Source organism: Anoplolepis gracilipes, chromosome 1 (assembly GCF_047496725.1).
Source record: "Anoplolepis gracilipes chromosome 1, ASM4749672v1, whole genome shotgun sequence".
Lineage (NCBI taxonomy): Eukaryota > Metazoa > Arthropoda > Insecta > Hymenoptera > Formicidae > Anoplolepis > Anoplolepis gracilipes.
Window position 1 is genome coordinate 14,273,797 of NC_132970.1, and position 17,940 is coordinate 14,291,736.

Sequence of the window (17,940 nt, forward strand, 5' to 3'; positions counted from 1 at the left end):
GAGAGTTTGCGGTTTTTTTTTCAGAAATGGAGATGGCCGATTACCCGGGTTACGAGTTTCATCCATTTATGTCTCGAGAAAGAGCACGGGGGATGCTGGATGGACCGTTCGGCAGACGCTCCAATCGCAATCGAAGGGAATCGCGAGGCATCCACGAGGAATGCTGCATCAACGCGTGCACGATAAGCGAACTGTCCAGCTATTGCGCCCAATCCTAAGCGCCCGTCCGGAAACCGGTAATCCTTCGACCTCCGCTTTAACGCTCGATCACCATGCAACCAAATAATTCCAGACACACGCGCATATATCCATATACTCACGTCAGACATACACACACCACATATGTGCAATACATGTTTGGAAAATTTAAGTTTGTTGCAGTAGTTTCATCACCGCTCATGCTGGAGACTGACTCGTGAATTATGCATAAATTTACGTAATTTTTTTGCGGAGAAACTGAAATTTCTCTTAACGTATATATATGGTCGTGTGCGGGATGGCATATATTTTTGTTCATGATTTCTAAAGAAGAAGAGCCAGCGAAGAGAAGACAGAACTCGAAAAAAAAACCAATTTTAAAAAGTCGGAGGAATAAAATTATCAGAAATTTTATGGTCTTCAAATTAATTACATTTGTCTAAAATTATTATAATTATGCGGTAATATCTATTCTGTAAGTAATTTAAAAACGAAATCTATTTAGTTTGATTTAAGTTTCGGTTTTTAAGTCTCGATTTAAATACTTTACAACACTTTCTTCGCTTTCTCTACTTTTTTTATGATAATGAAACAATTAAAGCAAAATTCTCGAAATTTATGACAATGTGTCAACTGCATCATGCGTACAAAACAACGTTTTAATTAAAATTATTTTATCGAAATTGTTGATACAATGTAATATAATAAATTGAAATCAGAATTGCCAAATTTCATTATGTTTCTATAAATATAACTTTTTCGCTATTAATGTGCACCATGATCAAGAGCTCTGAATCACGATTTGCAGATAAGCTATAACGTACACTCGAGAATGTGTAAAAAAAAAGATTAACAATTTTTCGAAAAGACGTCAAATTGCAGATAAATTAAATATTTATACAGCTTATAATCGATATATACGATATATACGATATTTATCATTTTTTACAGTCGAAAGAAGCAGCATCAACGTCTACATTTTGTGAATCAGTCTGCGAAAGTTAAATCGGGATAAAGAATCAACATTGAAAAAAGGGAGAAACCGCGACCTGTAGGCATCACGTATATATATATCTAGCATGTGATCTCATATAATTATACTGGCGATCATCGTGCGACATATGTGAAAAATGGAAAACGCGCATATCGGCGATGTCACGCGACTTCATGCTTGCCTTGTCCGAGAAAATCGATCTTGGACTTGGACATTTGTTTATTTTTTTTTGGTTTCTGTTTTTTCTTTTTTTTTTTTTTTTGTTGGACAGCATCGAATGACGTATGTAATGCGATTCTTTGATTTATACATACATTATTTTGACCGACGAGAGTTTTTACATTTTAATGACTCTGCATACGCGTACATCGTTGTTCTGCTTGTGATCTAACAGGCATTGAAAGATTTGCTGCTTATCGGGGATACAGTCTCAACTCGCATGGTGATTTCTGGCGACGAAGCGTAGAAGAAATAGCTCGATAGCCATTAGTTTCTTATAACCACGCGTATAATTTCCTCTCTTTTTTTAATATCAAACTCGAGATCCGTTAAACAACGCAAGAAGGATCATTATCATGAACGGATATATTGTGTTTATTACTTTATTGTAGCTTGTGTTATTTTTAATCTGCCAGAGGCTGTGACGAATTTCAATGGGCACTCCACGATTATACCGTATATGGTGATATTATTATTCTTATTCATAGAACATGTATTCTCAATAATTATATATATATATCTTGTTCTCGAGGGAAAGACCGAGAGTGCGCTCGCGCAAAATGATGGCGAAACTTATTGTCAAATTATGCACATCGATGTATCGCTTGTAGCAAAACACGTGGGCAAGATTGGTTGACCTGCACAGCGATTCAAATAAGTGTTGTCGACTAAGTGAGTATTTTATAAATCGAGCATGTGTAAAAATGTTAAATTGATCTTAATTAGACAATATGTATCAGTAAAACGATATAAATAATATGTATCAGTAAAATGATATAAGTCGAAATTACGAAAAAATGTTATCATTATTTGGTGATTGATTTACATAGATTGAATTGCACGACAGAATAAGTGACTAATCAAAGAAAATAATTATCGTAAATGTAGCATATTGTTGTGAAGGAAAAAAAATTGGGATAAATTAATGCGTCAGAAATCGAATCTCGTAAAAATCTACACTCGCCGATCATTTGTTCGAAAAGTTTTATAATGGATTATCGATTTGTTTCTCTATTGACAGTGTTGATTTTTGTGACGTATTGAGTGATCTCTAAATCGCATGTCATTAATCTCGTCACGCACATCTAGCGTAAGAGCACGTTCCATTCCGAATTATATATTGTTGTATTCTATCACCGAAGAGTTGTTTTAACGTCTCTCCTGCGCGATTAACTGACAATGAATCTGTATCATAGATAGATCTGTAAACAGCGAATCGCTAATCCCGAATAAGTTGACATAATACATCTCATCGCGATTCGCGAGGAAAGTTCAGTAACATGCAAATTCGAAAGAGTCTATTTTATCTACATATGTATATATATATATATATATATATATATATATATATATTTTCATATATACAAAAAACGCTAATAATTTTTTAATCAATATTTTATAGATGATTTTGACTTTAAAGATATAAAAATAGAAAGTCGAAAAAAATAGCTTTATTATTTAATATAATTTAGTCTTTTTAATCTCGACTAGAATTGATTATTATATTTGATGTCTCTCCTTCGAATTTACAAAGTCGCCGAATTTTCTCTACAATCATAACATCATCTCTATGCATGCTTCTCGCCTACTCGCCGTTGGATCTCTCAGTGAATAATGCGACAAAATGATGATAACCGCCAAGGTCATAAGTTATTGATTAGACGAGAGTCATCGTAATCACGTTTATCATGATCATCATCTCGAGATTATTACGTCCCATTTGCCGCGTTAGCGCCGCATGATCATTTTTATCATTCTCTCGTCATTCCTTGTCATCGTCATAATGAGATGTGATCTATATCGTTAACGTTACTGTCGAGCGTGCTTGCATTAGTTGTAACATTTCGACCGCGCTTCTCACGTTCTACTTTCGCACTGTTTCCTATCATCTTTCCCCCTTTCATTTCGGCAATTTCCCTCGCGCGATGATTGTAATATAACGTGGAAACGAGTAAGAATCGAGACACACGAAACAGCGAAATCAAATATAAGCGGGATAAAGTCTACAGCAAAAAGTATAACAATTGATATCACAAGAGATATATAAATGTCAAGAAAAATTAAATAGAATAGCTACTAAGATTGTATAGAAAAGGATATTCGAACGGTACGCGATTGGGATGCGAAATGAAACAAAATTTGTGTAAAATCTAAGCTAATATCCATTTTCGATGATCATATTGCTCGTTGATAGACTATTTATATATACAATTCGTTGTCTCGATCCTTGACACGTTGCTCGATCCTTCGGTGCGAAGACGCGGTGGTGCTTTTTTTGCTGCGACTGCGACTGCGAACGAGAGACAACTCAGGCGCTCCGGCGAGAGGAGCGGCGATATACTATATATTCGTAGGACACAGGCGATGTGATTTGTATATTGAGATGTACTTCAATTTAACGATGAACAATGAAAAGTCGTTCCCAAGAAGGCTTGTTTTCTTTTCACCTCGACCACCTAACCACCCACATGTTTTATTTCGTTTTATTTCCGTAATATTCGACAGGACAAGGACGATTAATCTCAATGATCTCAATTCTAGTTGGCGTTATAAACTTTTACACGCCAGAATGCGTGCACGTCCTATTAATAATATCACTATTAATTTCCTCTGACAGATGATTCACACGATTACTTGCTTAATGTTACTAATGGTGCGTATATTGATCGCATACACGTCTAACGCAACCTTCATGCTGGCTGATATAACGTATACTTTCACGAAGACTTAACATCCCATTCGCAAACATTAATCTTTCAATTTATCTCTGGAATACGTATGTACAAATAAATCATACGTACAAATATCTCTCGCTCTGCTGCTCTATATATATATTATTTTAATGTAAATATTAGAAATTTTGAGAAAAATATCTGTAATTATTATTAATTACCGATAAGATTCTTCTTCTCCATACGATCGATATAGCTTGATAAAAGTTTCTTTAAATAAAAGTGACTAATAAAAATAGATCTATATAAAATGGTTTTTTTCGCTCTTATCGCTCGGAGATCGGATCAGATAATTCTATAGTTAGAAGGTTAAAGAACAAGACAGCATTGCAATAGATATATTGTGTAAAATATTAGATACGACTTGCGTGACACATGAAAATGGTATACGTGTCTATGTGGCTAATCATATTTAATATCACTAATCAATCACTCAATATCATTATTATCATAGATACTAAAGAAATATATCCTTTTTTTCTTATCCACATTTTGATAGACATTTATCCGTTACTCGTATACTAAAGATCTTGAGAGGAAGATATCTATCAATCAATTTTATATAAAGTCAAGATATATCTTTATAATTAATTAATTTTAGAAAATCTAAAATGCGTAATAATAATGATAATAATGAAGAACATAGCATAAAATTAAATTTCTCTATCTATCAAAATCATAAACATATATTCAAGATATAGTTTTATCAGTTACTGCATTACTGAAAAGAAATAAATAAACGTAAAAAAGACTTGTACGCATCTGATTATTAATTATCATATCTGATTTTCACGATTAACGAAGTCAAAGTGCTGACGTAGATTTTGATAAAAAAAAAAAGTTAATTTGTCAACCTTTGTAAACCAATAGAATCTTTGATAAAATAACTGCGTGAATATGTCAGAGGGTTGACGGCGCCCGCGCGTACAAAACTTCGTCGTGTTTTCTGTCAGCTCTTTACCCCTCTTCAACGGACACCTTCAACGCTCGCGTGACAAGCTGATATAAACGGCTCGTCACTACCTTACTGTCGTCCAGGTCAGAATGACTGGATAAGTGTTAGTATCGATTCACCTGGTTGCTAGTTATGCCACATTGTATAAAGCATTTCCGGTCGCAGGAAATGCATGAGAGGACTTGCTGATCAAGATGCAAAGAAATAAAATGTAGTGCGGATACACCGTTGAAGAATGCACAACTTCCTACAATTTTTACTTGGCACGTTTATACTCGTGACGTGTTGTCATAGCATCTACGGACAAAGTAAGTTTCTTGTTTCTTAATAAAATAATTATATCTAATTAATTAATTTTCATTAACATGTATATATTAATTATTGATAAAATTATAAATCACCAGTGACGATTATTAATTAGGTGTTGTTATTGATCGACCAAACTAGTTTAATTAAGCTTTATATTTTATTCGATGTTTGATAGGCTTAACAATAGACGACGTTTCGATCTTTGATTTAGGTCTTTATCAAGTCTAAAAATAAAAATTAAAAATGTATCTAAGTGACAATTTCATTGTGTATGGATTAACAGAAGTGACATTATACAATTTTACTTAATTAACTATGATGACACTATGCGCGTTCTTTTTTGTTAACATTAAAGTATTAAATCAGCGTACCTTTCATGACATAATAAATCAAGAAGTTAAAAAATTTTTCATGCTACATCACACGAACACGTCAGTACGAAGACTAAAGTTATGTATAGAGTAATGACAAACAAACACCAGTATCGGGTCAAATTCGTTGAAAATGCTTGGTAATATTGTTGTAGATCGGATTCAAATTTTCCGTGTCTTTTTTTAAATTAATTGAATTGTTATGAATCTTGATAAAAAACATCTCCGCAATTTCTCTCTTTTTAGTGTGTTTTTCACCATGTAATATTGTGGGTGTTGTCCTATATTAATTATATTATACATTATATATTATATATTATATTAATATTATATATGTATATGTATTATTATTATATATATATTTATTATAATCTCTCTATTAAAATGTTAAAGATATACACATGAAAAAATAGATTAATAATATACATAAATGTAATGAGATATGTAAAAGTTAAGTTGACAATAAATAAAAAGTTTTACGAAGTCTTCTTTTTTCAACAATAAATTATAAAAAAATAAATATAATTAAATTTAGAATTTATTCTTTATCTAAGTAATCATATTTTAAGGTTAAACTAAGAATTTAATATTTAAAAAGTAAAAGGTTGACTGAAAGGAATTTGACATATCATTATCCTTAATTTTATGAAGAACAATATTATGCTTTCAGATGCTACGACGACTGACAAAAACTCTATGGAGTCAATACCTGCAGAAATGAAAATAACATCATGGAATGTAAGTTTAACTATTATAATTGATATGTATTATTAAAGTAAAAAGTAACATTTATAATGGAACATTAATTAATTTAATTTTTGAAAAAAATTTTTTTATTATTAATGTAAAAATTCTTATTCTTGTGATATATATATATATATATATATATATATATATATATATATATATATATATATATATATATATATATATATATATATATATATATATCTCGAAAATACACGTATAATTAAAGTAATGTAACGAAGTAAACAAATAAATTTTTATTGTTTACTTTGCACGGAATCATCAAAATGATATTTAGTTATATTAAAATAGGTTTGATATAACAGAGACGAATATAATGCTATTTGTACGCTTTGATAAACTTATCGTTTTTAGAAAAAATTTATATAATAGTGTCACACATCCACATCACTCCAGTTTACTAATTAAAGACTTAAATGCAACTTAGTTTTAATCAGCGTATGTAGCAGTTATTCTGTCATATATATCTAATTGTAAACTTAAATTTATACCCAAAATTTTTTAATAGACAAAACTTTACATTATCAAAATGAAAAATTAATTCAAAATTGAATTAAATCTCTTAATAATAATAAGTAATTCTTACGGATTGGCAAGTAATTAACATTTGATAGTGCAAATATATTATATGCATGTGAATATATTATGGAATATCTTATTTTATTACGCCACACGTAAGTACGTATTAAGTACACATTAATTTCATTTTATGACGAACGCTAAGAATACAACGCCAATGTCACAGTATAACATTTTCAATAAAAAATACATATCATAATTTTATTACACAGTAAAATAGTCTATTCATTTCTTTTACGATGATTATTTATGTGACTACACTTATGTATTTGTCAAGTATAAGATCTTTATTAACTATACTATTATTGATATTAAATTTATGTTTTTCAACGTCTCTTCTTCAAAGTCGTAGTTATTGCAATAATTGAAAAAATGAAAAACAGATTAATTAGATAAACATTAATTAATACTTTTTTAAATATTAATTTATCTTCACATAAGCGTATTTTGCTTATTATAAAAGAAAGAATTACACTGAATAATTCTTTAATGTCTTTTTTAAAACCTTATTATCATATTTATTGAAAAGATAAAAAGTAGATAAATTAGAAGTAAAATAACTAATTCTTTTTCTTTTATTTAATGTCTACATACATATATATCTCGCATATTAAAATGTAATTACACTGAATAATATATGTATTATGTATACAAAAAGTTATTTATGAAAAAAGTATACCTAGCTCTGTCATATTTTAAGTGACAATCCGTCACACGATTTATTGATCACTGACAAAATGTCCTACTTTTCTATATTGACGATGTGAAAAACCTAGAATTACAAAAACACGCGACGTAAAATTGTCAACATATCTTGCATGTTAATTCTATCCTTCAACAATGAGAACTAATTTCACCGTGGAAATGCATCATTTTATGTTTTATTGTAATATTATTGTTCACTTAACTAATACAAAACTTTCAACTAATATACACTAAATAATACATAAATGCAATAACGTTTAAAAGAAAATTAATTATAGCAGGTTAGAATACATTGGTGCAAAAACTTTAATTGTAAAACAAACACTTTAATTGTAAAAAAAAATGAAACAGGAATAGATAATAAAGATATCAATTACATAATTCTCATTTCTTTGTTAACTTCTTTTATTCTAAAATATTAGGATTTATTTACATATTTCTATAATTTGAAATTTTCTGTGATAAAATGTTGACAGAATTTAGAATACTCGGTATACAAAAAAAAAATTAAAAAGTAATAATCACATCAACTATAAGATGTCCAGTTTTAAAAACGATTAAATACATTTTTCGAAAATTTAAAAATTTGATTTTTGTTAAATATTACATATATTTAGGTTTCTAATTTCTCTAAAAATTTATATATACATATATATACAAAATAGACTTATTTATCTTGTCTCATATATTAGTTAGAAATTGAATAGTATTTTCTCGATGACATCGCGTGTTTTGCGTGACGTGATAAACAAAGAGCGCTAATCGAGTAAGCATGTTATTAGAGCTGTTACATTACGTGAGGTATCGTGGCTACTAATAAGGTTTGCTAGGGTCGAGTACAAAGTGAGTATACGTGAATGTATATTTCCCAACATGCCGCGCATCTTGCAATTTTCACAGCATTTATTAACGTTCGTGCTCGTCGATATCGAAGGTTAAAATGTACAAACATTTATGCTGAGTATATGCAATTAACCGTGCACGGAACGATCATGACGATCATGATTACAAACACTCAAAGATAATAATTAAAATAGCGTCTACCAATAAGCATTAAGAAATTTGATAACAATATCATACGTGATGATAGGAAAATATACACGTTAAATAATTAATTATAATTTCTCTATCTTTTTGTATAATATTAGATAAAAATAAAAGAAGGCTTTTATAATTTAAACAAAATATTTAAAAAATGGGCAAATAAGAGCATTGTAATTGGTGCGTAAATTTTATTTAGATTATTTAGATTAGATAATCTTAAGAACTTTATATTAAAATTTATAATATTAAGCGAACGTTTGGGTTACTTTTTTGACCCTCTTCAGCGCAGATTACAAAGAAACTATAATCACAGCTTGAATGAAAAAAATAAGTCATGAATGTAAAATATTATTAAAAACAAAACGCTTTATAAAAATTCGATTATTATAATATCTGTCATCTTGTCGCATGATGACTATTAGTAATTTAAAAATTTTTTTAATTAATATTCTCTAGTTAGGTAGGCTAGAAGATGACGCATGTTTTGTCAAAAATATATTTAAATGATAAATATTGTCTTATAATCGGAGCTGTTAAAATTAATTAAGAGCGTTAAAGAAAATTAAAATTTTATAATACTTATATGCCATGGGAGAAATTTAACTTAGTTAATGCATCATAATATTATATAGGTACTTAATATATGATACTATTAAAAGATAATTACAACTCTTGTAAATGTTATATATTTAGCATTCGTTAAATTTTAGATTTTTGAAAAATTTTTAGCTTTACATTTAATTTTAAATATAACGATTGTTATAAATTTTATAAGAATCACAATTCTATATTTATTTTAAACTACGTGAACATTGGTAATTGTTATAGGACATGCCATTTTCTGGATTAGTGCAAGAAAACGGAACGTGGGTGGGAAAAGGCTACGCATTTTATTTGCTCGAACTGCTTAGTTCTAAATTAAATTTTACATATACTATTATACCGCCTAAACAACATATATTAGGCAATAGTCGAAGTGGAATACTAAGTTTACTCTACGAGAAGGTAAGATATTATATTTTTCATCATAATTGATTAGTGAATTATTCTATCTTCTCCATGTATAATCAAATATAGAGTAAATTATATAAATAAAATTAACTCCCAAACTGAACACGTTTTTTGGCACCGTAATCCACGTAGGTAGCACTTTGCACTGAATTAACTGTTTAAAGTGTCCTTTTAGTTATAAGTTCCGTTTGACACAAATTTTTTTTTGGATAAGTTTCCAACCTCGAGATTTTATTAAAATTTTTTTAAAACAATGGATTAAAAATGGCACGGACATGAAAGACCCACGTTTGAGGGTTAATTCATCAAGTAATATTAACGTATAATCGAAGAACGAAAATATAAATACCGTTCGCCATTTGAATAGAAAGTGGACATGGCGGTGGCTTTCTTACCTATTTTGCCGGAATTGCGGAAGTATTGCACATTCAGCACAGCTTTGGACCAAAGCGAGCTAACGGTGTTGATGAAGCGACCGCAAGAATCGGCAACCGGTACAGGACTGCTCGCACCATTTGACCGAATTGTTTGGTTATTGGTACTCACTTCGGTGCTTTTCGTAGGGCCCATAATCTATGTTTTCGCCACAATTAGGTTCGTCGAAAGTTTCGGAGAATCTGCAACCATACAGCGTATTTTGACACAATTGTTCTTAATATTGTCAATATTTTCTAGGGCGAAGTTGTGGAAAAATCCTAACTCTGAGAATTTTAGCTTGTTCTCTTGCTTCTGGTTCGTGTACAGTTCCTTGTTGAAACAAGGAACGACTATAATCGCGACCACAGGTATGCGACCATGCTCTTTTAAATGAAAAGATTTTAATTATTACATTGTTTATATATCTAATGTCTTTTCTTACGAGTTACAACCCATTTGCGTGCAATTCTATTTTATATTAATTAATTCACACGCGTCATTTAACTCTTGTATAGTTTTTATACAATTATTATAGCAGCCATATTAATTTTTTATAATAATATGAAAGTGACAAATATGTAAGAATGCTATGTATGCTCTCATTACATTGTATTTATTATCATGTGTTATCAAAATAAATTCATGCCAATTACAGACTCGACGCGAATTCTTTTCGCCACTTGGTGGATATTCATCTTAATACTAACGTCCTTTTATACGGCAAATCTTACTGCGTTTCTCACAAAACCACAATTTACCTTGCCGATCAACAACTTGCAGGATATAGTGCGCAAGGGTTATCAATGGGTTACTTTCAAAGGACGCACCATCGATTTTCTGCTTTCTCATGTAAGTCTTTTTGCAAATTTGCATCCAATATTCATGACCGATAACGTAACATTACATTTTACGATTTAATGTAAGACTTGCTATCAGTATTATTTACATCGTATAATTGGTGAAATATTCTTCAATATATACGTATATAATATAATATATACACTACCGTCAAAAAGTTTTAAAAAAGTAATAAATAAATATCACGGAAAAAATACAAAATAAAAATGCTTCAAATTATAAACAAAATAAACTTTATTTTTAAAAGAAATACATAGTAGTAAAAACAAACAATAAAAGTTTTTAATTTATGAAAAATTACTAAACACTTTTTATAAAAAAATCCATCCTTTTTCTATATAACTTTTAAACATATCTTATCAATTAGTTTTTTTATTGTCTCATTGTCTATAGCGTTCCGCTTCCTCTATTTCCCATAAAGATTTTTCAGTTCACTTCTGGTGACGACGGATTTTTAGGCTCCTCAAGAAAATAATTTGTTTTTACACGCTGCACCATGATATTCTGCTGATTGTTCCTTTTTTGATTAATAATTATAGGATTATGTTATAATACCGCAAAAGTAAAAATAGTTTGCATTACTTTTTGAGAAGGAATTATAAATTAAATTCATATATATAAATTTCTTTGGTCTTAAACTTTTTGACGGTAGTGTATGTATAATAATACATAATTACCTAAACGTTTTATATATTTTCAGCACGTTTCGGAAGAGTTAAATTTGTTAAAATTAAAAGGTCACTATATCACATCGTATGATTATCCGGTTAAATCAATTTTTAGCACTGTGGAGAAGAGTACGTATTAACAATCGTGTTAGATTTTGACAGAAGTATGCGTTTATACTAAATAAAAGTATGACATATGTATTAATCTGTAGACAGATTGTTTCTCGGAGACACTCATTACCTCCAAAGCCTGGTATTCGAAAATTATATCAACAAAACGCGCAAGCATATGTTACATCAAAAAAGATGTACATATGTCATTATGCCTGGTACGATCCTTATTACCAGTAGTGCATTCGCATTTCCCGTAAATTCTACTTTGGAAAAACCATTCAATAAAGAGTAAGCATTTCTAATTTTCATGTCGGAAAAATTCATATAGACTTTTTGATTTAAAGGACAAATATGATTAAAGATGAATACTTTTTTAATTGTTGATGCCTAAATATATATTTTTACAACAGTCTGTAAGATTTGATTAAATAACTCGCATAATTTATGCAAATTATTTATTGGAATTGTCTAATTTTTTTTAACATTGTGGTTAAATTACTGTTCCTCAATAAATTACATATATTTTAGATTGATGACTTTAGTGGAATCCGGTATAATAAAGCGTGAAAAACAGAAAGATCTACCACTAGCGCAAGTATGCCCATTGGATCTTCGATCCACCGAAAGACAACTGTCACTTTCCGATCTGTCCCTGACTTTCAAGGTAGTGCTCGCTGGTTATATAATTGCGACGGTGATCTTCATCCTCGAATGGCTGATCAAAGGGACAATGAACTTTTATAAACGACGGAAAAAGACCGGCAAATGGTGCGATGGCTCCCTCTGCTGTAAATGGAAACGAAGATCGAACGAATCTGTGACCCCACAATTGGTGTACACCACGAAGAATCAGCTGTTCGACAAACGTATCAATTTGGAAAAAATAACTCCACGACTGTTATATCAGAATATTCCGTACGATCTCGCTCCAGGAAAGAAACATAATATTAACGGACGCGATTATTACGTCGTAATGGATCGCCATGGTGATCAAAGATTAATACCTATTCGCACGCCATCCGCATTTCTGTTTCAATACACGGCATAGCAGAGCGAAACGACTTATATAACCACTGTATCATAAGAAATTAATTGTGAATATTATTACAAAATTCGGAAATTTTAATCATACAAGTATCGTATGCTAAAAATTACGATCCTCTCCTGTCTAATATTATATCAAATAATATATTAAAAATATCTGAGTTCCATTGTTTATTTAAACACTCAAAAATGCAACGTTTTGCAAAAACGTTTTTCAAAATAGGTTTTTAATCATATTTTTGATTACGAAAATTACCTAAAAAGTATTAGAAAATGAAGGCATTTAGATTCCATTAGAATCAAGCTCGATGTGTCACGCATATTGTAATTACATTACACACGAATACAAAAAGCAATCAATGTTTATTAAACTATCGTTATCATTGTACAAAGCAATAATGAGGAAGTGACTTGCAGACGAAATTAATTTATGACGATTAAAGAAGGAGGAAGATGAAAGAAAAAGAATTTGAATAGAATAAATGCAACAGAAAAAATTGAAGGAGATATGAAATCGTTGAAAACAGAAAAATTATTAAAGAAGAAAAAAGGAATACATAAGATGATGGATGAAAGAAAAAAATGTAATAAGAAAGTTATATAAGAAAGTTTAATTTAGAAGAATTTCAGAAGAAGAAGAAGATGCGGAAAAAGATTTGAATAGAATAAATAAAATAGAAAGAATTTGTGCAGAAAAGAAGAATGCGATTATCATATATACGTAGTTGGCAAATTGATAAGTTTTTTTAAATACTTATAATTGATATAAAATTATTTATATAAATTTATAAATAATACAACTTTTACATGCTCTTTTTTCTTTTATGTTATAGAAACATAAAATCTATTATTTTGCATCTGAATTTAATTAATTAATGAGTTAATCAAGCAATAATAAAAATAGAATAAAGTTTAAATATTAATTTTTTATACACTGAAGAGATTGACAATATTGTAATGTGCTTTAAAATCTCTTACTAATTTGTATTATAATATTTTAAATTTTTGTAAAAAATATAAGTTTCTCTGCTTTCTATTCTTCCAAAAGAAAGTAATAAATAATTTATAGTTAATGTATAAATAGACCGTTGTAACTACTTACAACACAAAATAATAAAATATTTCGAAAATATTAATATTTATCACTCATCAATTTTCACAAATTTCATCGAATTTCTGCGATAACCATCGTGTATCTAAACATCAGGCAGGTTCTGTAAATAAAGTAATTGACGATATAATTTACAATATCAAAGCAAGCAGAATTTTAAGAATCAACAAAAAGATATCGATTAGAAAACATATGTATAAAGAAATTAAATCAATAAATTATTTATTTTAAGCTATCCATTAACATGCAAGTCCACAATTTCTTAAATCTGGAAAAAAGATGTTACATCAGAAAATTTTATTAAACTTTTTTTTATTAGACTACATTCATACAAATGTTAAAACAACAAGTGTGACAAATGTTGCTTACTTGGTATTAAAAGTACTAATTTGAATCGTTCGTTTGATTATAATAAAAAGAATAAAGATCTTTTTCTAACTGTTTAAATTTCTCTGAATCATTTGTAATATTAAGTACAACATATTCATTATCCACGTCATCCAATCGCTACATTGTACGCGATCTTATGTGCGATCTCGATTTATCTTGAGATTTATGAAATTGAATTCTTTCTTCATTTTGAAATAATGAAAAATAGAACTTAGCAGTTTACCTATCTAAAAGTTCTCACTTTTAGTCCCGATTTTCTATATTATTATTTATTCTTGATCTACGCGTACATTCGCGATGGATACTCATTTTGAATCGACATGCAAGACGCACATCTTAGTGCATATACTCGCCAACGGTGGTGCTGTAACTAGTTCTTGTTATACGCTGTATAGGTTTAATTATATGTCGATATAAAACCACATGTACATGTCAGACACGCTTATCGTGCCATCTTATATCAGATATTGACATCTTGTATAGACATCTTATTTTTTAATTACATAAAAGATCTTTATATGTCTATTTCTAGTTTTGATAGTTTGTAAATGATACTCATATCCCAAGTGAGTTTTATACTTAAAATTTCTGTTGAGTATTTAAAGATATTTTTGTTTATAAAAATTATAAAAATTTTATTTTTATGTAAATAATAAATATTTAATAAGACACAACTTATATTTTCTCTCTCTCTCTCTCTCTCTCTCTCTCTCTCTCTCTCTTTAATTAAAATAAATTTAATTTAAATAAAATCTGAAAAAAATACAAAAAAGAAGACATTATTTATTCATTCACTATACACGTTATACAAATATAATACAATTTTAAAACGCTAACTTTTTTATTTTATTCGATGGATATTTCACTAATATTTTTGGATTTTTATTTAAATTGTATTCTATAAAGAGAGAAAGGTATAGAAAGTATAGCTTTCGCAACAATAAATGGCATTATGCTAGATGTTCGTTATTCTGGCATAGAAATATAATTTCCATAATCTGTAGAGTGCTGCATTATGAGTGGGAATATCTCTAAAAATACTCAATAAGAATTTTAAGTACGAAGATTCAACGATATAAATAATCGACGGAGCTCTTCGAACGCAGCAGTGGTTTTTCGATCGTTGATACATTCGTGTAACATTGCCAAAGTTTCCTCAGGATGCTAAAGCAGCTTGCCATTTTTGCGAGTCTAATTTTCCTGAGTTACGCTTGTTTGATTGTAAATTGTCCACGTGGTGGAAAGAGGGGTGATATCGCGCCTGCTTTGAGAACTGTTACACGAGAAGTAAATTATATACATATATATATATATATATATATATATATATATATATATATATGTTCTATATGCATACATTTTATATAGACATATATAATTATATACATATTACAATCTTTTTTGGTATTACATATACTGTATAATAATTATTTTGAAGACAGATATCTAACAAATTTATCAAAAGTAATGTATATAATTGATATAAAATTAAATATTATCTGTTTATATTTCTTTCTCTTTATACATTTATTTATATTTACGATTAATAATCATTGTAGAATTACACATCTATACAATCTTTAATATATTTATGAAATCTAATATTCTTTAAATCTTTAAATGAATGATTAATGAAATCAATAGAATTAGAAATAAGTATATTGCAGAACTTTAGAATAACAAAGAATTACTTACAAATTTATTTACTCTAATTTTTTACCCAGTGTTTATCTTTTGTTTATATTATTAATTATTATTAACACTTTAACCACAAATTTATGCAAATATATATTTTAATAAATAAACAGAAAACTAACACTAAAATTAAAATGTTCATACGTAGATAGAAAAATAAATAAATAAATATATATATATATATATATATACTTTGTATAAATTGCTATTTATTCTTGTATCTACATACGATAAAATAATATTGATTTTTTAATTTTATTTCCTTATTTTCATTCCTTTTTTATATTTTCTTTTTAAATATCGAAATTAACGAGTATTTTTACTATTTATGTTTAAATATGTAATACAAAATCTACAATTATGTCATAGTCGAATCATTATAATATATTCTTTAAATACAGTGTCCCTCATGTGGCCCCAACCAGATGGGCCAATGCTTCGGACCTCGCATCTGCTGCGGTCCTAGTATCGGCTGCTTCATAGGAACACCTGAAACATATCGTTGCAAAAAAGAAAGTCTAACAACTAGGCCTTGCATCGCTGGGTACGCAATGTGTCGTGGAAATACAGCGCGATGTGCTACAAACGGTATTTGCTGCTCGCAAGGTAGGCATAAAACAAAAATTAAATTTAAAAAAAAATTATTTTTCAAACAAAATTTATACTGTACAGATGTAAACAATATCTGTTTAATTATACATATGTATGTAAGTATCCTACAATATATATTTAATTATGTATATTATTCTTAGAATCCTGCTCTATGGACGCATCGTGCAAAATTCCTGATGTTGTTGCCAAGGATCGCAAAATCGATACTGATTTGTATATGATACTCTCAGGCAATGAAGTCTCTAGTGAAGTACTTTAATAATGTGAAATTTCATATTTTTCGCTTATTATTTTGATGTCTTAACTCATATAAAATATAATTATATGAATACTAACAATATGAAACAAAAATAAACAGAATTAATTAAAGAACACAGAATATTATTAATTATATACCCGCATAAGGTTTTATTTTCTTCTTATGCAATATGTATTAGTGATATTATAGAGATGATTTTGTTATGTAAATGTAATATGTATAAATTTTTAATTTGTTTAATGCATTGAAGTTAAATATTATATTAAAGCTAATATTAAAAATTTTAATAAAAAATTTAATTTTAGTATTACTATAATATTACAAAACTCGTGTTATATGCGCGCCATTTATTTCTTTATATGTTATATATTATTTATTAATCTCAAAACTAAAAACAGAAATGTTTATACCTACAAAAATATTATATTAATAAATATAAATATAACATGTCTTCTTAATAACATTATATTTTACATGTCATTTTAATGATAAAAAGTAAGCGAAATAAAATGCATAAATACGTAGAATATTAAAGCTAAATGCATTTTATTATTCCATACATATATTAAAAAACAGTCTCATCATGTTCTCATAATGTACGTAAAATTGAGACAATCTGCAAAAAGATATCATAAATTGTTGCAAATATCATCAACTTTATTATTGTTCTTCAAAAAATTATTATTTAATTAATATAATATAAAAAAACACAAATATAAAATTATTATAATAATTAGTAACAAATATAAAAATTTTGTACAAAACTTTGTATATAAAAGCTTATATTATTACTTAAAGATAGTTTAAGAAAAATTTCAACAAGACTCAAGTACAATTCGACATATTAAATTGTATCTCAAAAATAAAAAAAAATCCAATTACGTGAT

General features: G+C 28.5%; 3 protein-coding genes and 1 long non-coding RNA gene across 7 annotated transcripts in view; 3 read left to right on the plus strand and 1 right to left on the minus strand.

The window, feature by feature from the left end:
* Positions 1 to 3,840, plus strand: part of LOC140663235 (insulin-like peptide 2) — an 18,361-nt gene extending 14,521 nt beyond the window's left edge. For 3 of the 4 annotated variants that reach the window (XM_072887277.1, XM_072887254.1, XM_072887271.1), the window contains one exon: positions 25 to 3,840. In XM_072887277.1, coding sequence (XP_072743378.1) covers positions 25 to 218 — 194 coding nt within the window. In that variant the 3' untranslated portion in view covers positions 219 to 3,840. The remainder of the gene's footprint in view (positions 1 to 24) is intronic. The other variant, XM_072887263.1, reaches the window with a different exon arrangement.
* LOC140663255 (uncharacterized) lies at positions 697 to 5,878 on the minus strand. The gene is made up of 3 exons (XR_012046244.1): positions 5,779 to 5,878; positions 5,500 to 5,631; positions 697 to 5,395 (listed from the first exon to the last, which is right to left on the minus strand). It is a non-coding gene; the product is annotated as an uncharacterized lncRNA (long non-coding RNA).
* On the plus strand, positions 5,272 to 14,343 carry Ir76b (Ionotropic receptor 76b). Its single transcript, XM_072887201.1, has 9 exons — positions 5,272 to 5,406; positions 6,449 to 6,516; positions 9,703 to 9,879; positions 10,253 to 10,479; positions 10,561 to 10,670; positions 10,958 to 11,151; positions 11,861 to 11,957; positions 12,041 to 12,230; positions 12,471 to 14,343. Exons 1-9 carry the CDS (start codon positions 5,334 to 5,336, stop codon positions 12,988 to 12,990), a joined length of 1,656 nt encoding a protein of 551 aa, XP_072743302.1. The 5' UTR covers positions 5,272 to 5,333; the 3' UTR covers positions 12,991 to 14,343.
* Positions 14,344 to 15,605: 1,262 nt separating this feature from the next.
* LOC140668493 (neurophysin 1-like) lies at positions 15,606 to 17,106 on the plus strand. Its single transcript, XM_072897540.1, has 3 exons — positions 15,606 to 15,774; positions 16,584 to 16,788; positions 16,935 to 17,106. Exons 1-3 carry the CDS (start codon positions 15,649 to 15,651, stop codon positions 17,051 to 17,053), a joined length of 450 nt encoding a protein of 149 aa, XP_072753641.1. The 5' UTR covers positions 15,606 to 15,648; the 3' UTR covers positions 17,054 to 17,106.
* Positions 17,107 to 17,940: the final 834 nt, after the last annotated feature.

Coding starts and splice junctions, on each gene's coding strand:
- Ir76b (XM_072887201.1), top strand. CDS start 5,334: ATGCACAACTTCCTACAATTTTTACTTGGCACGTTTATACTCGTGACG. Junction 9,880..10,252: donor TAAGTTTACTCTACGAGAAG/GTAAGATATTAT, acceptor CCATTTGAATAG/AAAGTGGACATGGCGGTGGC. Junction 10,671..10,957: donor GACTATAATCGCGACCACAG/GTATGCGACCAT, acceptor TGCCAATTACAG/ACTCGACGCGAATTCTTTTC.
- LOC140668493 (XM_072897540.1), top strand. CDS start 15,649: ATGCTAAAGCAGCTTGCCATTTTTGCGAGTCTAATTTTCCTGAGTTAC. Junction 15,775..16,583: donor TGAGAACTGTTACACGAGAA/GTAAATTATATA, acceptor CTTTAAATACAG/TGTCCCTCATGTGGCCCCAA. Junction 16,789..16,934: donor CGGTATTTGCTGCTCGCAAG/GTAGGCATAAAA, acceptor TATTATTCTTAG/AATCCTGCTCTATGGACGCA.